This window comes from Haliotis cracherodii, unplaced genomic scaffold (genome assembly GCF_022045235.1).
Source record: "Haliotis cracherodii isolate W230 unplaced genomic scaffold, xgHalCrac1.p SCAF_8, whole genome shotgun sequence".
NCBI classification, from domain to species: domain Eukaryota; kingdom Metazoa; phylum Mollusca; class Gastropoda; order Lepetellida; family Haliotidae; genus Haliotis; species Haliotis cracherodii.
The window spans coordinates 17,908,761-17,935,304 of record NW_027266341.1 but is presented as its reverse complement, the minus strand read 5'-3'; the positions used below and the strand labels follow the sequence as shown (position 1 = coordinate 17,935,304).

Genomic DNA, 26,544 nt, shown 5'->3' with positions numbered 1-26,544 from the left:
GCGCCGCGATTCGCTGTGCAGAGTTGCGTCCCTTGGGCACGCCAGAAACCTATGATTGTGGGTTCGAATCCCGGTTCACCCCGATTAGGTTTCTAGGTTTGTCAGCACCATACCCGTGCTCGTGGGTTTCACCGAAGTGGTAAACGTCTGAGACCTGCATCACTTCGGGCTTTCCTCCCACATTAAGCTGATACGCCGTGATATAACTGGAATACTGTTAAAAGCGGCGTTAAACCCAACTCACTCACTCCAATGTTATCCAGATACTATGATACATCAATTTACGATTAATGCTGAAAATGCCGCATAATGAACAAAATATTTATCAATGTCTGGATTCTTATATGATGTGTATAAGCAGTACCTTATAGAAAAGTGAATCATAATAATAATATATCTGAGAGACCATTAGGGACATTGCTGTGTACTATGTTTGTTGTTTTACACCTCTCAGCAATATTCCAGCTCTATGACGGCACCTGTATATAGTCTAGTCCACACCAGACATAACATGGCCAGTAATTGATGTAATGAGCAATGTCCCATGCCATCAGGGTACAAATACATGGAAACCAAATCACTAAATGTGTCCACCTCATCCTTTTCGTCCCTTCATACAACAAGCATAGGTTTGCTTGTTGCTTGATGCAGCCTTCAGCAGTATTACAGCTATATATGATGGCTGTCTGTAAATTATCAAGTCTGGACCAGACAATCCCATGCTTGACATCATGAGCATTGATCTACGCAAGTGGGATACGATGACCACGCAATCCTGTTATTCGCCTCTTACGACAAGCATGGGTTGCTGAAGACCATTCCAAACTGATAACAAGCATACATAGCTGGGAACACATATTCTAACCAGGAATCCCCACCAGAGATTTGCAAAGCCTCAGTCTCATATTTGCTTGTCCAAGCCTACACACTCAATGGTCAAAAAGGGTTAGGTATGGGTTGTTGTTTAACACTGCACTCAGCAATATTCCAGCTATATGATGGCGGTCTGTAAATAATCGAGTCTGGACCAGACAATCCAGTGATTAATATCATGAGCATCGATCCACGCAATTAGTTAGTAGCCTTTTACGACAAGCATAGTTACCTTTTACGGCGAGCATGGGTTGCTGAAGACCTATTCTACCCCGGAACCTTCACGGGTCGATCAAAAAGGGATTGTCATTAACAACTGGGTGTATGTACATTCCGGGTGACAATTACGTGAAGATTCAGCTATATGTGCCTCGTATTTACAGAGATGTCTACGAAGGCAGCCATATTGAAATTTGAAACAGAATAATTTAAGCAAAACTATCAGTATCATATATGGACAATTTCAGGACAGAAGGATGGACAATGGGCTCCAGACAAGTACAACATCTCAGCTGATCTCTGACCAGTTGAGCTAACAACCATGATATTGAAAGAAGAAAAAAGATGGTAGGATTCTATCAAACTAACGTCTCGTAGAATCCGTGGTACCTGTGGCTCTGCCGACCTCCATCTGGCCAAGGTAGTGGCACCGGATATTCTTTTTGGGTTCCTCCATCGGGGTGGGGAACGATGCATCTGCAACAATGGATGGTCAAACTGTCAGGCAAAGAATCAGAAGTATTTCTGGGGAACAAACAATTCATTCCAAATAAATGGTCCCCATTTGTTTCCTGTCTATAATATATACCTCAACAGATGGATAACAAAGTTGAATGTGAAACTGCTTGAAAATAATAACACGGTTTCTAATTGATTCATAAAACTGAATCGAACGAAAGAAAGTCCATTCAAAATGTAAGAATGTTATGAAAATGTCCCAGTGCAATTTGTCTTGGAGAAAGTCACTGAATCAATACCATTTTACAAAAGGGATTCTTTCCAAAATTGGTAATGGAACAAAAGAATATTGTCAATATGGACAAGTTCAGCATCAATTACACCAAATGGCTATTGTCAGCAATCACAATCACCCCTAAAGTGACAAACCGGTGGTGGTTATGTCAAAAAACAGGATTCTAGACAAACCCCTACTGGAATAAAGACTCTGGAAGGACAGCTTCTGTCCATTTGGCTGGTTGGTCTTCTCCAAGTTAGGCAGGTCTGTGGGCCTGCTGAGTCTCTGCATAGCTGTCCTCTCCACCATGATCTTCTTGCAGATGTCCCGCAGCGTGTTGGCGATCTGCCGCGCTGGGGTGTCGCAGCGGAACACGTGGCACATGTGGCGGCGGCTCATCTTATCCCGCGCAACATACGCAAAATCTCTAGAAATCCAAAACAGTAGAACATTAAGACAACTAAAAGAAGGATATTGAAAAAAAACTAAAGTGTTACAGTTTTATTTAATCTTATTTAATCTGATTCTGATTTGAATTTACGTGCAATGTCAGTAAAATATTCAGGGAGATGGAAGAAAAAGATACTCTGTCCTAGAGTATACATAAAATTTATAACAACAGATAATAATCAATATCTAACAAATACCAAAGCAAACTGTCATCAGGCTAGGAGCACACAAACCAGTGGTCGACAGAATGAGCACGACTGGACAGTAATCTACTTGATCGTACCATTAGAGATGGTTCTTCCCAGAGGTCAACCATGCATATTGTTTCCATCACCAGGTAACAGAATGGTTACTAAATGTATCATGAGCCACCTGTCATGACAATGTCATCCTTGATTAGTCAGGTCATAGCCAACAGATGGTCTTCCTTGCTGGTCAGAGACAGAGATTGACCACTGATCCACACATAGTAGAAGAATGGTAGCCAGATTACCAAGGTCATGTCCCGAAGGATGTCTTCTCTGGTGGTCATCTATCAGTGTTCAATGCAAGCTCAGCAGCAAGATAAACTGAGCATTGGTCCAATGGACAATGACATACATCATCAGTCAGGTCATAGCTGGGGGATGGTCAGCCCTGGGGCTCAGCTGCTAGATAAACTGAGCATTGGTCCAATGGACAATGACATACATCATCAGTCAGGTCAAAGCTGGGGGATGGTCAGCCCTGGGGCTCAGCTGCTAGATAAACTGAGCATTGGTCCAATGGACAATGACATACATCATCAGTCAGGTCATAGCTGGGAGATGGTCAGCCCTGGGGCTTAGCTGCTAGAGTGCCCATAAACTGAGCATCGTTCCTCATACCTGGACAATGACATACACGATCAACCAAATAATCATTAAGAAATGATCTTCCCTGGTTGACACCCATCCAGTATCGGTCCATCAACTCAGCATCTTCATCTGCTCCTTATCATAATCATGATAATAAACAGTTGAACTTATCTGCAGGGATAAATCAAATTGGACTGGTCGTTTTATCCCCAAATCTAGCCAGCTGACAAAACCATGAGTCCAATATGAGCTGCTGATTGTTGAACATCGCCAATGTTGCCTACCCCTGATCTGCTCCATGATAGGGAGCTAGAGAATATAGTTTTACGTCAATTTTAGCAATATTCCGGGGCTTCACGTATTGTACCAGTGTTGGGAATCAAACTTGGGCTTTCGGTGTGATGAGCGAACGCTTTAACCACTAGGCTACACCACTGCCTGCTTCTCCATAAAAACAAATAGCACATCCTTGAGCTGCACATGAATGAAGTGAGAAGGTACCAAAGCAGATGTCTGTGTGTGATGGATACATAAACACATGAAGGAAGGTACTCAAACAGAATGTAAAGAAACACTCAACGGATACATAATCTTCACCTTCAAATCACATTTTTTACCTTGACACCAAATAATATGAATTGAATGACACTGTATGAAGACACAGGAACTCGATGATAGCGTGTATAACATAATATATTCGTAAATAAAAAAATCACACAAAGAGTGCGAAATCTTGAATAAGAACCAAGATGGCGTGTGTCACTCCTTGTCTATATGTTTATAGAGGGTTGTGATTTTTTTATTTATGAATATATTATGTTATAAACGCTATCATTGAGTTCCTGTGTATGAAGACAGTAACAAAAAATCAATAAATCTAATCCAATTCTTTAAACTTTTTTCAGTAAAATGACTTTTATTATAATGACAAATATCTTTTCCCAAATGAATAACTGTAACAACGTCTGAATTCTTGTCATAAAGACAAATTTTATCAAACACAAAATTCAGATTAACAGATTAAACTGAATATATGTAGATTTCGTTTACAGCGAGAATAATACAATTAGTCGAATAACATATTTCATCCGAAAATAAATAAACGCAGACAGAAAGACTGACAGGCCAGACTGAAGAACTACGCAAACATGGAGTACATCAAGAGTTACCTTTCCCTGATAGATGAGGGAGAAAGGAGACAAAAGAGATGTTAGAGACCCAAGAAAAACAAAATCTATAATCTATCAAATTTCTTATCAATTAAAAGAGTTATAATCTACATACAAAATGAGCGATAGATTAATACAAATTAATTTCACATTCCAAATTAATCAATAAGTAAATAAATATTCAAACATAATTTCCAAGTCATAATGCATTGATGTTTGATTAAATTTAATGCCTGTTGATTGTAGGATCTGTTCGGGGAGAAATACTGTTTACCAGAAAACTAATGATTAGATGGCGAGAGCAATGGTAACAGAGGCTCTACTGAAGTTGACTCACTTTCCAGTATTGGAGATCTGACAAATATTCTAAAAGCAACAAGAAATATAGATCCTGTTCCAAGAATTAGGGACGTAACAACATAGTGAATTTTTAAGCGCTTAGTATTGTGACACACCCAAATGACATATATACTACTCAATGGAAGTTAAAGAACACCAGATTTTTTATTTTTTTAATACAGTAGTCTGACATCACTAGACCTCTTTTGAGTAGTATATCTGATGGCTTCATTTAATTCTACACTGATGCCTTATTTCTACATAAACTGATACTATTGACTCAAGTTGAGGTGAAATGGGGTTTAATGTCGTGTCCAGATTATTGCACTTATATAGCGACATGCGTGTACAGGGGTTTGTGTTTGGCCGCTTGTACTAGTCCGGACTGATGCCGACTTATAGTGCTAGCTCACTGAGATACCATGCTGCAGTTTAACATGAATACCCCACCCAGACACAGTATACTGACTCCAAGTTGACCATGAGTCCTTGTTTTAGCCCCTAAATGCCGAGCGCCAGACAAGGTAACAACAAGTACAATCTTTTAACATCTTTTGGTTTGATGTGGCCGGGGATCAAACCCCGGACGTTGAACTCTCTGGGCAGATGCTCTACCACTAGACCACGGAGGCAGTCCAATATGACTCAAAGCAATGATATGAATATCATAAACAAATTCTTGAGCGTATTAGACAATCAATATCAAGGAATCAGGGCATGGACATTGATTGACCCAGGCCACTGACCCCCTTGTCAATACAACAGCATAACATACAGCCTTATCTGAGTAGCCATTATGACAAAAATTATGATCAATTAAAAAAAATAAGATTCATATGAAAGGTGTGAGCCACTAATCTCTAATATGGCCCCAGAAGCTCTCTAATTGAATTGCTCGGATAGAAGCAATTTCAAAATAAAATACAAATTCTTGTTGCTTCTTGGCAAATTGACCATGTCAAATGTCAGAATATTTTCTGCTGTGGTTCACCACACAACCTTGGATAATCAATATGCCATCTGTATCAATTACAATTCTGTATCACCATACTTCCTTTATAAATTGGCATAACATATGAAGAGAGAATGCGACTATGTTGCTACATCCCTATAAGGAACAGGTGCTTTGTTGTGATGTTGGTGGGAGACTGTTCCCGAGGCTTACCTCCCATTATCCCGCCCGACCCCCCACACTCGGATGGAGTGGATAGGCTGACAGTTGAGGAGGCTGAAGTCCTGGGTGTCCAAGAGGCGTAGACTGGTGCTGTCCAAGTCCATGAACAGGTCTTTGCCCTGAAACATACATCATCAGTCCTGAAACATGCATTATATGCCGTAAAATATATGTCATAACCCCTCAAATATTCCTTTGCATATAAAACATTCTGAAAAATCACAAGCCCTTGATTATACAAATATAATATACCTATGTGATAAATGGCAAAGAAATGAATGATGAAGTGTGGTTTATTTCAGGATAAAACATCTGTGAATCTGCTACAGATCTAAATCCTGCCACAGAGTTAGAAACAAGAAAAGAAACAGGAGGGTTTTACAAACATCAAAGAAACATATTATTTTGTGTTTGTTCTTAAAATGTGGGACATGATTAGATCATGATTTTCCGAGCTGGCAGGTTGGCTTAAAGTTGTCCAGTATAAAATCTTGGAACTGAGAAAATTTGTAAATCTGTCAAAATTGTTTGAAATCTGAAGGTCTTTTCAATGCATTAAAATCTTCTGCTGTCATACAAAGTTATTATCACCTCCATTTTATCAATAATGTCTTTATAAAATGAACACACAAAAAAAGAAGAAGTTTTGATTCTAAAATTCTTTGAGCATTAGAAATATCAAAAGTTATCTGCACACACCATCATGAAAGTACATCATAATTACTGAAAACATAAATAATACCCAAGGCAAAGAGAAATCGATGCCAAAATGTTTAAATGTCATTCTGCGTTTTAAGACTATCATAAAGCAATGGAGTGATAAGGGATTGTTCTACAGCCAGGATTGTATTACCCACCAGTGATGATCAATAGTGTTGTCAAACCATCAAAATCACATCATTTCATCAAATTTACGATGTGATAATTTATTTCTCACAATTTTCTGATGATAAATAATGCCATGTTAGTGCAGGAGTCTGACCAGCGATAGTACCAGTGCTATACATCAAACAAAGGGGGGAAAGAAACTGACATTCTGCTTTTCTGTTTGTGAATTTCCAGTTAAATGAAAGTGTTACACTGAGCATAAGATCACCAGGCCGAACAGTCATACTGCATGGGATAAAACTGCCTCCAGAGGGTACAGACCAATCATTGTATGAAGGAAATAGCATAGAAAAAAATTGATGTTCCTTGAGAATTTTTTAAAGGTACTGATACAACTCTTGTGGCAGAATTTGATGATTTTAATGAAGTAAGTGAGTGAGTGTCAGTGAGTGAGTTGGGTTTAACGCCGCTTTGAACATTATTCCAGTTATATCACGACATGTCAGCTTAATGTGGGAGGAAAGCCCGAAGTGATGTAGGTCTCAGACGTTTACCACTTCGGTGAAACCCACGAGCATGGGTATAGTGCTGACAAACCTAGAAACATAATCGGGGCGAACCCACAAACATAGGTTTCTGGCGTGCCCAAGGGACGCAACTCTGCACAGCGAATCGTGGCGCCTTGGACGACTGGGCAACCCGTGCCCCCTGAGCGAGTGTCAGCTTAATGTGAAAGCAATGAGCACGGGTATGGTGCTGACAAACCTAGAAATGAATCTAGAGAACTCAGCTTCAAACCCATGATAATAGGTTTGTGGTGTGCCCAAGGGATGCTCAGTGCATTGTGGTTCCTTAGACAGCTGTCACACCTGCCCCCAGATTTTTTATAAAATATGAAATTTGTTTTTGTCCTGAACTGTTAACAAGGCTTGCATGGGGTCAAACTGTACTGCCCTGATGGCCATGTTAACTATCAGTGCCTTTATATTACATGTACACACAGCTGCAAGACCACATATCAACAGGGATGCAACTTAACCTGAAACTTGTAGGACCCCGAAGAGTGAAAAAAAACATGAACACTTTTAACATGAGACAAACTAATTTGGGCTAGTGGCCAAAATGGCATCATGCACCCTTGATCAAGGGTCTGTCTTTTACAGTGACTTAAGCTTGCTAGTTTAATCTTCCATAAACTTATTTGACCTTCTGAATGACAATAATTTCTGGGATAGTTTAGTTTTTAGCTTTAAAATCATATGCTTGTACTTGTGATTCCAATCACTTCTTTTTTTCAATTCATGGCTGTGAAAAGATAAAATTATTCACTTTTCCATTGAATCAAAAATTTAAGTGCTGAATCCAGTGAACATTTTTGACTGCTTGCCTAAATTGTTTCAATTGGTTGGTTTGTTGTTTAACGCCACACTCAGCAATATTCCAGCTATGTGACGGCGGTCTGTAAAATAATCGAGTCTGACCACCCGATCCCGTTAGTCGCCTCTAACGACAAGCATTGTCACCTTTTAAGGCAAGCATGGGTTCCTGAAGACCTGTTCTATCACAGATCTTTACGGGTCTAGGGTTTCAAAGCTTTATTTCTAATGCTGCAACATTTTTATAAAGTGGATTTTCCAATGTTTGGTTCCAAACAGTAACATAACAACTACATGGAAGAACTCTCTCTTCAAAAATATGTAGGTAATGCAATGCTTGGTGCAACTCCCATAGAACAACACTATCATTCCATCGGATGTCAAAAACATATTTATTCTTTCTGGATGATTCATCTTCAAACTGTTTGTATCAGTTGCAAGTATGATAAGTTCATAATGGATGAATCCTTATCACATTAGTCACTTCAGGGTTGATGAATGCAAATGTTGTGCTCTGGGAATCAGCGAAATATTTCATTTTTGGTGTCAGGTTTCTAAATTACACTCACATCTCCCCATCTTCCAACAACATCGTTAATATCGTTTCTCCCGAGGGAGAGATCAACAATACATTTGTTGACAGCCTTGCTGCTTCTTTCTGGAGTCAGGTCCTCTTCTGCAATTCCCACCCAACCTAATGACCTCACTGCAAATCGGATCGGTTTCTCCGTGAGTTCATCAGGCAGACCTTCTTTCCTCTCCAGAGGGGAGCACCTGTCAAAACATTAATCAATATCCTAATTGACACGACCAGACACAGTAATTAGAAATAAATGGGAGATATCCCCGACCCAACTCATTTGCATACTCATATTTGGTGTTGGAGTCAACTCTCTAACACGAGAGGTAGAATAAAAATCGGATTTCATTTATAAAGTATTGAGCGTTGACCATTCTCGGAACTGTCATGGACTGCAAATGCTCCTTGAAGGAAATGAAAGATCCTTATCAAATTAAGATGTCGCTTTTTTCCCTGTAACTTAAAAAACAGATTCCTGAAAGGCATTCTGATAAGGGCACTGTTGGTCGTTTCATTGGGGGATCTTCGATCAAGGAAGCCAAGACCTTCAAGTGTTGTATTCCTGTCAGTCATGGACTTTCCTCCATTGAGACTCCTTATTGCCCACAATTTGAACCTGTCCAAAATACTTTAGTTTTTCTTGGATTGAGTGCATAAAAACTTCAAGTCTGGATTAGGCTTTCAAATTTGGGATTTTGAGAACAAATCCCCCAGGAAGACATGTGGGGAACATATTCATTCTTTACTGCAGTTTCATCGACAAAGGTCTCTGTCACGCTCGGGACAGGAACCATTTGTTTGGTTTCCTGAGCAGAATATATGTTAGTCGAGTCGTAAATCCCGAAGATGAACTTTATTATTTATTCTGAATTTACATGGATGAAAAGCCCAACATAATGTTTCTTCAGTTAGATCTAATGTGCTGCTTGACAACTACAGCAGCTGTTTGCAGAGCTTTGCTAACAAAGACTCAAAACATATCTGCAAATGGGCAAAGTTGGGACACACACTCGTATCTTTCTGACACTTCATGTTTAACTTGGTATTACTAACTTAGACAGTCAAACATGTTAACACACACCTATAACCAAGTGACAGTATTTGGAGGAGTAAATGGAGGGCTTAATGCCATCACTGAGTGCGATGTGTAATTTTGAAATGGAGCATACAGATCAGAGTCCTGTGGTGTGAGTTTTCATCCATGCAACCGCATGGGGTATGATCTTACACAGTCAGCAGTCCACGAACACCACCGATCGTATAGTATCTCGATCTTCAAATACTTGATCTTTTGACCAGCGAGGGTATTTGGACTAATTCTACACTTCACAATGCCATGGTCATGTTAGGGCCAATGTAGCAGCATAGCTGTACTCACAGAGACTGCAGGGACTTGGCGGCGTACTGCAAGGCGTGGCCCTCAAACTCCTGCAGGTGCTCCTCAGTGTTGGAGGTGATGCTGGTAGGGGTGGAGGGGATGGAGCTGCTGGTTCCCAGAGTGCTCTGAAACAGAAGAACTGCGTTACTCCGAGTGTATGTGAGTGTGTGACTTGACGTGTGACTTGATGTGTGACTTGATGTGAGTGTATGTGAGTATCTGATGATGTGTGACTTGATGTGAGTGTATGGGAGTATGTGATGATGTGTGACTTGATGTGAGTGTATGTTTGTTTGTTTATTGTTCAACGACGCACTCAGCAATATTCCAGCTATATAACGGCGGTCTGTAAATAATGGTGTCTGGACCAGACAACTCAGTGATTGACATCATGAGCATAAGTCCACACCATTGGGATACAATGACATGCATCACCCAAGTCAGCGAGTCTGACCTCCCGATCCCGTTAGTGGCTTCTTCCGACAAGCATAGTCGCCTTTAACGGCAAGTATGGGGTCTTTGTGAGTGTATGTGAGTGTATGTGAGTGTATATGAGTGTATATGAGTGTATGTGAGTGTATATGAGTTTATGTGAGTTTATGTGAGTGCATGTGAGTGTATGTGAGTGTATATGAGTGTATGTGAGTGTATATGAGTTTATGTGAGTGCATGTGAGTGTATGTGAGTGTATATGAGTGTATGTGAGTATATATGAGTGTATGTGAGTGTATATGAGTTTAAGTGAGTGCATGTGAGTGTATGTGAGTATATGAGTGTATATGAGTGTATGTGAGTGTATATGAGTGTATGTGAGTATATATGAGTGTATGTGAGTGTATATGAGTTTCTGTGAGTGCATGTGAGTGTATGTGAGTATATGAGTGTATATGAGTGTATGTGAGTGTATGTGAGTGTATATGAGTTTATGTGAGTGCATAAAGGGGATGGAGCTGCTTGTTTCCAGAGTGCTCTGAAACAGAACTCCCAAGGTAACCGAGGCTCTTTTAAACTCGATGTGGGCGTATGTGAGTTTATTTGACTGTGTGAGCGTATGTGAGTGCATGCGACTGTGTGAGTGTATGTGAGTTCATGTGACTATGTGTGAGTGTATGTGAGAATATGTGAGATTATGTGACTGTGTGAGTTTATGTGACTCCGTGTGAGTGTGTGAGTGTATGTGAGAATATGTGAGTTTATGTGACTCCATGTGAGTGTGTGAGTGTATGTGAGCATATGTGAGTTTATGTGACTGTGAGTTTGTGTGACAGTGTGAGTGTATGTGACCGTATGTGAGTTTATGTGACTGCGTGAGTTTATGTGACTCCGTGTGAGTTTATGTGACTCCATGTGAGTGTATGAGTTATGTGACTGTGAGTTTGTGTGACTGTGTGAGTGTATGTGACAATATGTGAGATTATGTGACTGCATGAGTTTATGTGACTGCGTGAGGTTATGTGACTGTGTGAGTGCGTGTGAGTGTATGAGCATGGGAATGGTGACAGTGGTATCAACAATCAAAGCTCCTGAAAGACACGGCATCTGTTTGTCAGCCTTCCCTACCATTCATTAATGACAACATCTTCACCATGCACAGGGTTCTTGCTTCAAACAATTCAGTAACCACGTCTGATTTCTTATTCAGAAAACCTGAAATTACTCCATTCATACCTCGAACTCATTTTTTAATAATTACAAAAAGTCACAACTCCATCATCTTAAACAAAATTATAACAGCACCAATATAACCATAGACTATGCAGTTCAATCATAATTGCTGTAGTTGTCCATTATTTAATGAATATTTATGATGATTCTCTGGAGGAAATGATCTACGAAAATTCCTTCGTAGCAGCTACTCCCATAGCATATTTATATATTGCTTTGAAGTTGATCTTCTAAAAACTGACAGTATCCTGGTTGAAGACCATGGATGTAATAGATTCATATTTCTGAAACTGTGAACTCAAAACTGAAAGCGCCTCGGACAACAAATTGCATATTGAAAATATTCCCCAAACAATGATTGATACACCTAGTGGACAAAATATTTCAGCAGAAAATATGAGATACAACTATCTCTGGAGCCAAAAAGTCTGTGAGAAGGCTGTTTTGGCAAGAAATATCTATTTGAGGCTATTTCAGGTGCAACTCTAACAAGGCCATTTCAATAATCTGACAGACTTCAATAAAAAACTCTTTTGTTCTGGACAGCACGGAAAAGGAAATGTTTCAAATTCAGAAAAATATGGCCTTTTTCCCCCCATTGAGAACAAACATTCAATTATTCTCTGCATCTGCGTACACACTGACAGGCTTAGCCGTTAATCTTCTATGTCTATGCACCATCATTTCCTCGTTTGCCGTATGTCAACTCTAGCAAAAGATCCTTTAAATTTTGATTTTGCTCGGACAAATTGCGGCAATATTCAGGCTGGGTAGGAGTCAGTGTGTCAGATGCTAGTTATAACGGAGGGTGATTACTGGAGAAGGTTGGACGCGTTGAATGATTAGCGTGTCACTGAGAGGGTGCAGGCATTGATGTTTGAGCTTCATGGTTAGAATACAGGCCATGAGATTACTAGGGAAGAATTGATTCTGCTCAACAGCTTTTTATCTTGGCCAACATAACCTTGTCTAGTGATGAGGCCAGTTTTGGGGCCTGCCACTGCCATTGAGGCTGTGTTGGGATGGTAGAGGCAATGTGCATGTATAGAGAGGACTACCATCAATGCTGAAGGTGTTAACACAACAAAGCCTTTGAGATATGGCTACATGGAATGTGTGTTTAATGGTGATGGTGTTGATGTCAATGTTTGGAGTGGCAGTAGGAGGTGGAGAGAAAGGAGAGAGTGGTGAAAATGAGGGGAAAATAAAGTAGGAAGAGGGAAGAGAAAAAGAGGGAGAAAGAGAGACACGTTCATACTGATATGGAACACTGACATTCAAGTTCTTTTCCAGGCTTTCATCTGTCATATTCATGGCTTTTCTAGTTAGTTATTAGCTTAGTTTGTGAACATTTGTTTTTACATCCAGCATACTACATATTAGTTGTAAGACCTATTAAAGCAGTATGGACCTCACAGATTTTCCAACAAGATCTATCAACAAATAATATAAATATAATATAAATTCATGTCGTAATCTTTGGCACAAATCTATCACTGTGATAAATCACGCTTAAACATCCTTGGTACATAACTATTATTATAAACAAGTATTTGTCATTTAGAAACAAGGCTGACACTTGAAATCAAGACTTTTCCAAAGGGACCTTAAAATTCCAGGCCTTTTTGAGCCTGTATGAACCTGAAGAGAGGGGTTGGGGGTTGGGGGGTGGGGATGGAAAGAGATGGGGAAAGGAAAGAACTCCACATAACATAGGAATAACATAGGAATAGGAACAGAACATTCTTAGGCATCACTCTTTTTCAAAAGCATGATAAATAGGAACAGAGGATAGAAAAATCAGGGAATGAACCATTTATTGATAACTTCATTAATCCAACACACAAGGGTTAACCACCTCTGCAACAATGTCCACACCAGAACGATGCCAATACAGCTAAAGGGTATTCTTCTCCTACATTTCCAATCTAAAATCACTGACATGCACACTGACAGGACTTAGACCGAAAATCCAACCTTGATTACAAAAGAAAGAGCAAAATCAAGATTGAAACCTAAAAACAAATATGGTATCAGGAATCAAATTTCCAGATTTATTTATTTTTTGTCCAGACAATATAGTAACCTCAGGCATTCAAAGACTGTGGCTTAAACTAGCAATGTTGAAACTTAATTACAAACTTGTTGCCAACAATTCTGTAGAAGAAGCCAACAATTGTTCAAAGCATTTCTACAAATATTCCTGTCGACCAAAAGCCTGCAAACAAGTAATTCCTTCAAACGAACAATTATCACAAATAAAACTGGCTCTAGTCGAGAGTGGTAACGACAAATTAAATGATGGATTGAGCATGATGAATTGATATCTGAAGTTAAGAACAAACTTTGAAATTTGGCAATTAAAACAGCAATGTTTGTATTCAAAACAAAAAGTCGGAAAGATATTTCACATCTGAGAAAGCTTCTTGAAAACTCTTTGACAAAAAAACTTTAATTGCACACATTCAGCCTCATTACCAGGCAAAAGGCTGAAAAAATTCACTGCATCAAGTACAAAATCAATCTGTTATTACACCCCTGGCTTGAAAATGGTGACGATAAATTGCCGATCTGAGCAACAGTCCTAATTTTACCCATGTCGTGCTGCAGCTATTATCAACAAAATACTGTTCCATAAACATCTCCGCAACGGCCATTACCCCATCGGCCGAGAGAAAAAGTTTTTATCTGACAAATATTTCAAACAAGGTGCTGCTGTTAAACCAAAACAGCACTGTCCCGAGACAGCATTGTGTAATTCAGCAGCGAAGGTTATTTTCGGCAAGAGCAGACCCTCACGACGGGTTGCGTTTTATCTTGGAATCCTTCTGTGTTTGGATTTGTCTTGTCTACAGAATCTAAGAAGGCATCTTTTTTTCTCATTAATCAAAGTGAGAGTGATACTTAAGAACATCAGTTTCAGACACCGTATTTCATGTTATCTGTCTCGTACTTTAAGCTCCTCAACACCACCAACAACCAACATAGGTTTCTGTGGACCAAATTCTTACACGGGGATAATTATGAACTGAACACTTGATAAACATCATAACATTTGTGTTTATATTCACATAACATAGGTTGGAATAACGGGAATCAAACTTACAGGGTCTGATATTTTGGCCAAGCCTATATTACTGGCAGTGCATGGCGGCAGTGGTCAAATTCCAGCAGTGGCGGCAGTGGTCAAATTCTGGCCAAACTTAACAGGGCTGGTCATGATGACTGTATGAAGTGGGGGTTGTGTGTTTTCATGTGTTGTGAGGGGTTGTGAGTTGGGGGGGTAAACATGATCTAACAGCTACAGTTGAACTTTGTTGTGTCAAATTCCCAGTTGTCTCAAACTCACCTTCCAGTCCCTGGAAGTATCTTCTATATATTTCATCATTAACACTCAAATCTGTCAACTGGATGTGTCGAATTCCCAGTTGTCTCAAACTCATTTGGGAGTCCCAAGCATCCAAATTAAGAACAATATTTCCCAGATGACTCTAACACAGTATAGATTAGGAATGTATTAATTGATCTATTACTCCTCTCTTATTATCAATCATCGTAGTATGAAACCAAGATTTGTTTACATGTAATAATCTCTCATAATTTGATCTTTGCTTTTCAGGAATTTACTTTGATGGTTGTCTCAAAACCTGTATCACACAAACTTTTTTTCAGGTCTCCATGAATTCAACACAATAAGGTTCAACTGTACTTTTACATTATCATGTCACTCAACTTTGAGTGAGTAGGGTTTTACGCCGCTTTTAGCAATATACCAGCAATATCACGGCAGGGCTTCACACATTGTACCCATGTTGGGAATTAAACCCGGGTCTTCGGCGTGATGAGTGAACGCTTTACCACTAGGCTACCCGACCGCCCCGTCACTCAACTTTGGATTGTGTATCCTGTTTATATAAATATATCTCTATGAAAAGTGGAGTAGTATATATGTCACTCAACACCAGCAAAACTTCGGGAGGGTCTAGGGTTGACAAATATTCATCTCTCACTCATGTGTTTGGGGTGATCCACAGATTTTGAATGATTTATCAAACTATACATTGCAACTGCATAGTGCAGACTGACTTAGCTCATAAATATTCACGAAGTATTTTCAACGTCATCTTGGATATTTAAATAGCATTTTCAACAGCACCCACATACATGACAAGACAAAAACATGTAGCTCCAATGGAGATTGAAATCATGTAACATATCAAAATTTGCTGCAGATCAATCTTTTCAATGATGGAATATAAAAACGTTTACATGTTGCAGAACTCCCGTCTTACCGATTCACTTGCAATGGAGATGGATCTCAGTGTTGTTTGCTCTGGGGTCAAAGGTGAAGGTGGGTCACGCTGAATGGTTCCACTCTTGATATGCCAGTAGTAGGCCCCATCGTCATCTGGAAATACACAACATCACATACAGTGAAACCCTGTCAGCTGGGGCTGTACTGTTTTTGACTGATGAAATCGTCTGTATTAACGAATTTCCTGACGCTGCACTCAGAAATATTCCAGCAAAATGACGACCGTCTGTAAGTAATCGAGTCTGGACCAGATAATCCGGTCACTGACATCTTGAGCATCGATCTATGCAGTTTGGATACGATGTCAACGAGCCTGACCACCAGGTCCCCCTAGTCGCCTCTTATGACAAGCATGGTGGCCATATAAGGCAAGCATGGGTTGCTGAACACCTATTCTTACCCGAATCTTCACGGGTGTATATAGTCCTATGAAAGAATCTTGTGTTCTTTAACTTCTTTTGAGTTGTAGGTTGACGTTCCTAACAGTAATTTTCGGGATGTCAGCACCATACCCATGTCTCTCGGTTTCACTAAAGTGGTAAACCTCTGAGACCTGCATCACTTTGAGTTTTCCTACCACATAAAAAGGACATGCCTTGATATAACTGAAATACTGTTCAACGTGGCGTAAAACCCAACTCACTCACTTTTTTTTTTCAATTCAAAGGAACGCATGACATGCAGAGTATGAAGATGCACAATCTCCAACTGATTCATACAGACATGATCTCCTCTGACTAGGTCACATACTAAGCCTTATCTTGAAAATACTCTGGGTCCATTAGAGATGAAAATTAAATTATTTTTATGCATGCTGGTTCATTTTCCAGAGTTGTCTGTATAAATACATTTTCTGTTTGATGATGAATATTGTTGAGATAAGAAGTACCAGCTTTGATCCCAAGTATAATCTATCTGTGATAGTCTCTAGAGACCATTGTATTTTATATAAAGGAGAAAGGCTCCAAAACACAAAATTAATGTTTACATTAAAAATTCAAAATTACAAAAATAATAATTCAACTTTTTGGGGATGAATGCTACATTGACACACTAACTACAGTATACTACATTGACACTGAAACCCTACAGATAGCCTGAAGGAATAACTTTATACTTTAACACGAAATGGTATTAAAAACTTAAATTAACAAGTGACGTTTTTACGCACACAAAAACGCTATCACAGCAGATCAAGCTACTTCACAAAAGCATTGCATGAATAATTTCATTTATAGAAAATTGACTTGAGGCTGCACAAGGTAAAATTTAATTTTTGTCCCTTTTAGAAATGGAAGTCAATAGTAATTTTGGTCTGAAAAGAACTTGACTAAATACAACTCCATGCTGCACTCCTTGTCACATGTAATGAATGCTTCCATTTTGGGCAACAGGAAAATGTCAAGAGGTATTAATGGACTCGCAAACTGTTTTCGAGCCTTGTTGAGAGTGCTTTTTGTTAGGGATATTATGCTAGGGCACTCTCTATGAAGATTGTCCCAATAGATGCTATGGCAATCTTAACAAAAATCTTTAACGTCCTGCAGTCTTTCAGACAAAAATCAAGAAAGCTTGATATTGCCAGCTTCAATTCTAATACCTGACTAGACTAGCTTACACTGTTATGGAAACTTGGCACCCATGATAACCTACTTAATAAAATATTCTGAAGCCCATGTCTTGACTCAAAACAATATTGAGATTTATTTTACCAAGGATTGTCCTCAATACTTCTTTTCTGAGTGATGGGTCCACACCAACTAGGGATCTTAACACCAACTTTGTCTGTTGTTTAATGCCACACTCTGCAATATTCCAGCTATATGACGGAGGTCTACAGTCTGGACCAGACAATCCAGTGATTGACATCATGAGCGTCAATCAATGCAGTTAGGATACGATGACATGCATCAACCATGTCAGTGAGCCTAACCAACCGATCCCCTTAGTCGTCTCTTACGACAAGAACGGGTTGCTGACATGAAGACCAATTCTGACACAGATCTTCTTGAATGTCTTAATGCCTATTATTAAGCATAGATTTGTGATAGTCATAGTGCGAAGTTTATGGTGGACCTGGGCACCGTTCCTCAAAGCGATTTCAGTGCTACGACTGTTATAAGTCTTTGTTAAAGTATGGGAGTAGCGATCATCTTAACACTAAAATCGCCTTGTGGAACTGGACCCTGGGCCCACTAACACAAGAGACCTTAGCTCTTCTAAAGTCTATGTTAGAGTATAGGAGTTACGATCATCGTAGCACTAAGATCAATTTGTGCAAGTGAGCCCTGGACCCTGTTCCACAAAGAGATCGTAGCGCTAAGATGATCGTAACTCCCATACTTTAACACAGACTTACGACTGTCGTAGCTCTGCAATAGTTTTGTGCAAGTGAGCCCTGGAATAGATTTTCATGACGCTCCATAAAAACCTCCCCACTGTCTCGAGGGCCTGCCATCCCCTGTAATAAATGAGTGGCCCCCAACATTCCAGCTCGACAGACATTTGTTCAACTAATACCCCTCATCTACTGCTGTCTCAACACCAACTCTAAACCACATATCATCAACTGTGATCAATGAGCCTGAGATTTACCCCAAAAAGTTTGAACAAATTACCCATCACCAAACAAAAATATGTGTGTCTTTTTCCTTCACTGAAGCAACGTATTGACTCTACTTTCAATGTGTTTTCAGTAAACAAGCTACAAAGATGGGTCGCACTACTGATCAAGAAGACAATGGTGTGATCAATCTTGTCTCTGTACTATAGCGTAGTCAATTACAAAGAAGACCTTCGGGGGGAAAAACATTCTTCATGCCATTATTGAACTCTGGGGTAGCAGCATCCTATCTTGTTGTCAGTCCTTCTATCACACTAGTTCATCTCAATCTCAAGGTCTGTGCATCAAGGGCAAGATTTTTTCAGTCTTGATAAAGACATAGGTTATACATTCGGGCCATAATGCTGAGCTGAGATTTTGAATTTGTTGATTTATCAAATTATCTGGCTATCTGATCGGATTCATTTTCCTTTGATAAAGACCATGAACGTAAACATGGTGGCTAAGCTTCAACACTTGGATTACACATCTAACACCAGCCTTTGGAAATCTCGGACTTTAGTGAGGTACAAATTGTATTGATCACTATGTCTGGTGTCACAAAATGATAAAACCTGTCTGGATGTATTGAATACTCCAAATAGCTGTTTCTAAATGTCTGTGCAGTGGCATAAATTCCATAAATACGACCTATAATTTTGTCATCAACTTCAATCAGGACAGTGAGTTGTGTTTTATGCCATTTTAGCAATATTCCAGCAATATCATGGCATAGGGACACCAGAAATGGGCTTCACACAATGTACCAATGTGCGGAATCCAACTTGGGGCTTCGGTGTGACAAGGCGACACAACATCCCCCTTCTTCACATCCCCCCCGGAGTACAACATGTTGTTAGGAAGCTAACCTATTCTCTACCTGGATCTTCTTAGGTCTGGTATGGTAGTGTTTCATGTCTTGCCAAAAATGTCCTTGGAGATGGTAAAATGGTATTCTAATATTTCATGCCAAGATAAAAGAGTCCTTTGTGGTGGTAAAATGGTATTCTTATATTTCAAGTCAAGATAAAATTTGTATGAGTGGGTCAGGGGACTAAAACAGTACGTGAGTTGTCTTGATAAAAACATATTTCAAGGTGGTTAAAAAATTCTAATATTTCATGCCAAGATAAAAATGTCCTTCATTGGTGGTAAAACGGTAATCTAAAATTTCTAGTCCAGATAAAAATGTCCCTCATGGAAGTAAAACTGAATTAAAGTATTTCAAGCAAGGATAAAAGTGTTATTCATGGAGGTAAAATAGTATTTTAATATTTCATGTTCCAGATAAAAAATATCTGGAAAGAAATGTCCTTCAAAGGGGGTAAACAGTATGCTGGTATTTCATGTCTGGATAAAAATGTCCTTCATGGTGGTAGTTGGTATTCTAATACGAATCATAATTCCTCACCTTCACATTTTTCCCAGCCAGGGGGCAAGATCTCAGAGCTGCTTTCTTCCGACTCACTGGTACCAGACTCTTCTGTGCTTGCCTAATAGAAACATATCAATGAACATCAAAATTCCATTTTTCAAATTGTTAAAATCAAACATCTTAAATAACACTGAATTATTCATGAACACATAATCACTATCACTGAATGTTATCACAGAGTTGTTCATCAACATCAGACTCTGCACCACCCTAAGATCCTTTTCCCTTCGGGTAAACAATCCACATTACCAGAGACATAATTAAACATTAACAGTGTGAAAAGAATATGGTCCCCACCATTTGATTACTCACATCCTGATAATGTGAGTCTCACTTCATTTTGTAATGCAATTTTTGAATTCCTCGCCCACAACCTGTCCGAGAGCCTGAAATAGGCTAAGGTAAATATCATAATCAACATTTAAATTAGACTGATTAGTTTCCACGAGGGTAAATGTCCATCAAGGTTTTGGTCTGCTGCCCTTGGCACCATGCCTGGAATCCTCATAAACATCTAAATCCCATTTAGGATAACAACAAATGACAGGAGCGTTAGTCGAGGTCTCCACAGACTCATTATGTCTGCTTGACAACGCACCGAGCCTAATTGTATTTAGATTCAATATTTCACTCAGGACATACGAAAACATGGCTATGTTCTTTAAGAACACATATATTGGTAACTACTGTTCCTAGTGCCATGTTCGGTTTCTCTTGAATAATGAGGTGTAATTGGTGGCGTTTGTGGATGATCCATGTCAAAAGATTTTCTGTTATTTCCTGAAAACTTTGTTGTTTTAACACACCTGGCTACCTTCTGCTAGATGAAGTGTAAGTCCCTTAATGCGTCTTTGAAATAAATGAAATTGAACTCTTTTCATTTAAAAGAATTTCATGAAAAAGTTTCTAAGATTAAGGAAACTACTTTAGATACTGGTACCGTAGGTGAAAATGGCAGCCATTTCAACAGAGTGTGAAATTAAGTTTTATCATTTACAAGATTTTTTAGAGGCATTGAAAGAACTCTTAGTAATTTACCAGTAAAAGCTGTTTGTACTAGTCCAACCGGCAGGGCAGGAGATGCTTACCCTTTTCGTAAAAACCTGGTGTCAACACTGACTTTCAGAGATCCATTCATATGATCTAAACCACTATTTTGCACAGTGAAACCGATACAGACTGTATGCATGTCTTCTGAAAATTATCATGATTACTGAGGAAAGTCATTTATTCCTGATGGTACCTTATGGTTATTTTATTTTCAAATATATGTAGTAAAAGCTGCAACTAACATAGCATGATACTGGAAGATATTATTCCTGGTAAAGTAATAGTTTCACATACACTTTCTTCCTATCAGGGCACTAGAATTCTTTTCAGTTATCATACTGTTTTTTTTTTAACTGAATCACTGGTAGATCAGGGTTAAAATGGGTAAATCATCATGCCTAGTGGTGTCATACAGCAAATTTCACATTTTCATTCAACTATATTATCTCTTGTTTGTTCACTTGAAGCGATATGATGTAATTTTTGATTATGCACAACACATGGAATTTCCCCCAAAACCTAATACCCAAGAATGGGGGTGCACAATATACAATAGTCTGTCTTACAGACCCTGATACATTTATATCAACTACAGCCCATGCAAGTCTATAATGTTTGGCAAGTTTAGATTACTCTGAAAAATGAAGAGAATCACTGGGCTCCCTTTTTATTAGATTTTTATTTTCTGTATGATATGTTCATTTCAGAGACTATATGTTAGTCTAAATATACAAGTAAATATCGTAATCCTCTGATACTAAAATGAACTCTTTGAACTGTCCTGACTTAAAGTGCACCAACAGATCCTGTTCCCTTACAAGTAATGGATTAGTTTGTCGTGTGTGGGGCAACAGTGATGGTCCAACGATCAGTCAGTACTGATGATTGACTTGTCGCCTTATACTGGGGAAATGATTTGTTTCATATTTATAATCAATGTCAATAATTGATTTTGAACGAAAACTATTCAATATTAGTTTGAAAATTCAATCAGTGCTAAAATCTTCAGGTAAAAGATAGAGGGTGATTGACAGTACAATATTATTAGGATATAACATCATGTTAAAATAATTATTTGATTTTCATCCACACCTGCCACACAGTCTTATTCCTGACATCATTATAAGGATATACAGGTGAGGTGAAATGGGGTTTAACGTTGCGTCCAAGATTATTGCACTTATATGGCGACGTGCATGCACCTGTGTGTGGGGCTGCTTGTACTAGTTCGGACTGATGCCGATTTATAGTGCTAGCTCACTGAGATACCATGCAGCAGTTTAACATGACTACCCCACTCAGACACAGTATACTGACTCCGAGACGACCAGTCCTTGTTTTAGCCCCTTAATGCCGAGCGCCAGACAGGGTAACAACAAGTATCATCTTTTTACGTCTTTTGGTATGACGTGGCCGGGGATCGAACCCCGGACCTTCCGCTCTCCGGGCGGACGCTCTACCATTAGACCACGGAGGAGGTCGGATATACAGGTACTGTTGGTGAAATCAAATGTAGGTGAAGAAATAACTTCGTTGATAATGTAATGATTTGGAAAACTTGAAATCATATATAAAATCATGTCTTCTGATAGATGGATATCACCCATTATTGCTTGATGGGAACAATCCATTCAAACCTACAGTAAACTACAGTTATAACAAACTCAAGGGGACCAGTAATTTTAGTTCGTTGTAGCCATATTGCATTATAAGCATATATACAGCAAATGTTCGGACAAAAAAACAACAGTTCGTTATATCCGTCTGTTCATTATATATGTGGTTTAGTGTATCACTAACGATAAAACCCAAACGGATTCTCAAAAATCAGTTATATTTAATCCCTGTTAATTCATCAAACATCCTACACAAATGAAATGTAACCAATTCTTTCTCGCTATACGATGAATTGCTGGTCTAATTGTGGAATGCACTTCATCTCCATCTCAAGCTTCACCAGAAGGTGATATTTCATGATCTTTGAGAAAAGGAAACACTTAAGACAAGATGTAGGGCCATTTGTCCTCTAAATCCTGGAACAGTTCAGCCAACACTTTCTTTAACAGTGACAGATCTGTCCTCAAATTTGGTCACAAAAACCTACGGCCATCCCCCAAAGTATGTCACATTCTTTTGAAGCAGTGTCATCTTCTCTGTTCCTCCATACTGTTTGGGCCTTGCATTTCCTTAATTGGTTTACCGATCATCCGATGAATAAAAGCGAAAATGGTGACAGAAACATAAACAGTATTGCAAGGCTTAAAACCTTTTTGTAGTACTCTTTGATAATCATAAAATAATCTCAAAATATTTGACATAGACTGAAAAGCTGAAACAAAACAGAATCTGTCAATACTTGAAAACAACAGAAACAATACAGTCATTTCATACTCTGGTGTCAAATGAAAGATATTATTTAAAGTTACTGAAAGTTAGTTAAAGTTTATATTTCAATGTCGCGGCACAACTACATCTCAAAGCCCCTTAGAAAATCTTGTTCAAAGCAATTTTTTGAAGTCAGATAGCAATAAAAAAATTTTATTTCAATAATAAAATTTGTACCCTTCAAGGAATCTAGGAATGAAACTTTCCTATATCATGCCTCTCTTTGTTCCACGTGAGATCCTTTAAATTGGGAGCAAATTAACCAAAGATATAGCAACGGATGTTCAATTGTTTTCAGAAAAATATGTGTAATTTCAAACAATCTTGAAAGCAGTTTAAAAAACTTTCCGAACATCAACATTTCCCAAAAAAACTGACTACAAATTTGTATGACACGACAGGTGAGTGAGAACAACTTCCTTTACACATACATAAACTTCCAAAAACACTTCTTCTTTTAAAGTTCCAACCACTAAGCAGCCCAATCATGTACAAAGGTACAAAGGTGAACTTACATGCACTAGATAATACGTTTTTTGTGCTACTTAACACTGCTGGGACTGAATATAGTATTGATATTAGTCTGCAGTTATTTTGGTGGAAAGCAGGATTGAAGTAATAGTTAGCAAAAATTCAATGCTTTGGTAAAAACTGAATATTATCCATTTTATGTTCCACGAACGTGTAAGAGAACTTGGAATGTGCCAGTTTAGAATAATGTGTTTCCTTCCACTGATTGAATGGAAAACAAATGGTAGAATGATGGCCTCTGGCTGTCCAAATTCTGATCGGTTTATGATTTGCGAAATTAAGCTAGACCTATTGTCTATGATGATTAAATTGTAGGATAAGGTGGAACATTGTACTAAGTTTGATTATTTATCCAGCTTAAATAACAAGAGATATGTTTGAAAAACATCTTTAATTCTTACTCCAAATTGCTCCTCTAGATTGCACAATTTGCCGTTTAGATGTTGACATTTTCATTTGAGGGGGAGAGAAAAGAGAAGCATGCCTCCGTACCACCTAGAGAGAGAGGGAGAGAAAAGAGAAGCATGCCTCCGTACCACCTAGAGAGAGAGAGAGAGAGAGAGAGAGAGAGAGAGAGAGAGAGAGAGAGAGAGAGAGAGAGAGAGAGAGAGAGAGAGAGAGAGAGAGAGAGAGAGAGAGATTTAAAACACAATAAAAGGTTGGTTGTGTGGGCTCAAAATTAGGTTTGGTTGGGAAACTGGGGACATTTGTTTTTTAGGCCTATCTCTATCTATCACTCTATCATACATGAACATGAAACTTGTTGGCCGGGAAAGGCTTCCATATACAAATGCCTATTACTTGTGTTGTATACATGTATAAGCTGTAGCAGTATCACAAGGGGTACGTAACCTAAAACCTAAAGGGGGATGCAAAAAACCACATGTACCCCTAGTGATACTGTTACAACAAAGTTATCATGTTTTAATATGACATTGTACATAAAAGAATTAAAACAAATTCAAAATTTACAGAAAACTGCTGTTCCATTGAACTAAGATTAACTTGTGTTATGTCACGTGACTTTCATTGACCTGGGTAAAAAGCGTGATGAGTATAAAGGATTTATTCAGCCTATCAGAAATCTTGTTCGGGGCAGGGCATAAGGGATTTATTCTCCCACTGAGAAATTTATTTCCCTCCAAGGCAGGATACATAGTATTTATAAAGATCCTGTGGACCAATTACATCTCATTCTGACATGGAGGTATGATAAATTAATTTGTAAACACTACAATTAGGCACTGTACATCTCAGTGGTTATTGAAACATCCCTTAATGACCAAAGAGACAACCATCATCCGATACATCTGTCATAAAACCAACGATTAAGTATATTCACTTCATGTTCCCGAGGATCACTAATTGATCCGATCAACACACTGCTCATGTCTAATCATGTGGAAATCAACAATTACGAGTAGGAAATTAACTTCCCCCATAACCAGACTTTGCAGATTAATTACGATCAATTTGGTAAGACTAGATTAAGGACAAATGAGCCATTGTGGGACCAGTAATTTGTAATTGATGATTTGGGAGATGGTCATTCAGAAGAACAATAACATCTGTTCAGAAGACTGGACTGAAGGATTAATCAAAGGACTAGGTATTCTTGGGGTAATTAACCATAACAATTTAGCTGTTGTTTGACATCTGTACTGAATATGAAAACATTCACAAAGTCGGCCATCATTTTTTGCAGATTTGTCTGACATCTTTGCCTGTTGTTATTGAGTTATATAGCCCTCTGCCATTGATGACAAATTTGCCTGACGACCGTTGCCAGAAAACTGCTGGGATGTGGAATAATTATACAGATTTAAATTACAAAATATTTTCACTGTTCTTTATTTCAATAAAATTATTTCTGGAATGGAAAAAATGTCTAATTCCAAAAGCCAAACAAAAGTGAAACATAATTTACTCTTATATGGAGTGTTAAGACACTGTCCTGGGCCCTCTTGCACAAAGCGATCTTAGCGCTAAGACTATCGTAAGCCTATGTTAAAGTATGAGAGTTAAAAAATTTGTTCTTGAGATATCATCATCTGCACAGGAGAGGCATTACTTTGAAGTTGACGGATGACAAAGTAGACACAATTTATGGAAAACAACTTCTTTAATACCGTAAAGGCAACGTTTCGGTATAGATCCTTGTACCGTTGTCAACCACAGGAGACCTAAGACAAAATCAGTCTTTGTAAACAATTAATACTGTCATGTCCCTAAATTTTATTAACCTTTTTGTCAACACTATTTTTAACTATGTGAAACAAACAAAAATCAATTTGTAGTACCAGTTGTCTAGAAAGGACAATTGACTCTGATACATGGTAATTTTTAAAAGGGTTTTGTATCAAAGCATTTTGGGCACAGCTGATAATAAGGTTAATTAATTCAACATCATCATAAGGTTTGTTGATTAAGTGAACATCTCACCTCCTCCTCTGAAGAATCTTTCCGGGGTTTGTCCACCTCAAGGTCATCCTCATGGACAGGTCCGGACACATGACTCACACCATCGTCTGAGCGGGCGTCCGACTGGATACCACTGTCATTGGAGTCAGGGGAGTTGATCATGGTGCTCTCCTCGAACCTGA

At 38.7% G+C, this 26,544-nt stretch overlaps 1 protein-coding gene across 4 annotated transcripts in view; it reads right to left on the bottom strand.

Annotated features, from left to right (window-relative positions):
- LOC139450626 (protein Fe65 homolog) overlaps positions 1-26,544 on the bottom strand; it is a 121,078-nt gene that overhangs the window by 12,500 nt on the left and 82,034 nt on the right. For 3 of the 4 annotated variants that reach the window (XM_071232412.1, XM_071232411.1, XM_071232409.1), the window contains 8 exons: positions 26,384-26,540; positions 19,952-20,033; positions 15,916-16,031; positions 9,959-10,083; positions 8,570-8,774; positions 5,788-5,915; positions 2,026-2,255; positions 1,462-1,569 (listed from right to left, as the gene is read on the bottom strand). In XM_071232412.1, coding sequence (XP_071088513.1) covers positions 1,462-1,569; positions 2,026-2,255; positions 5,788-5,915; positions 8,570-8,774; positions 9,959-10,083; positions 15,916-16,031; positions 19,952-20,033; positions 26,384-26,540 — 1,151 coding nt within the window. The remainder of the gene's footprint in view (positions 1-1,461; positions 1,570-2,025; positions 2,256-5,787; positions 5,916-8,569; positions 8,775-9,958; positions 10,084-15,915; positions 16,032-19,951; positions 20,034-26,383; positions 26,541-26,544) is intronic. The other variant, XM_071232410.1, reaches the window with a different exon arrangement.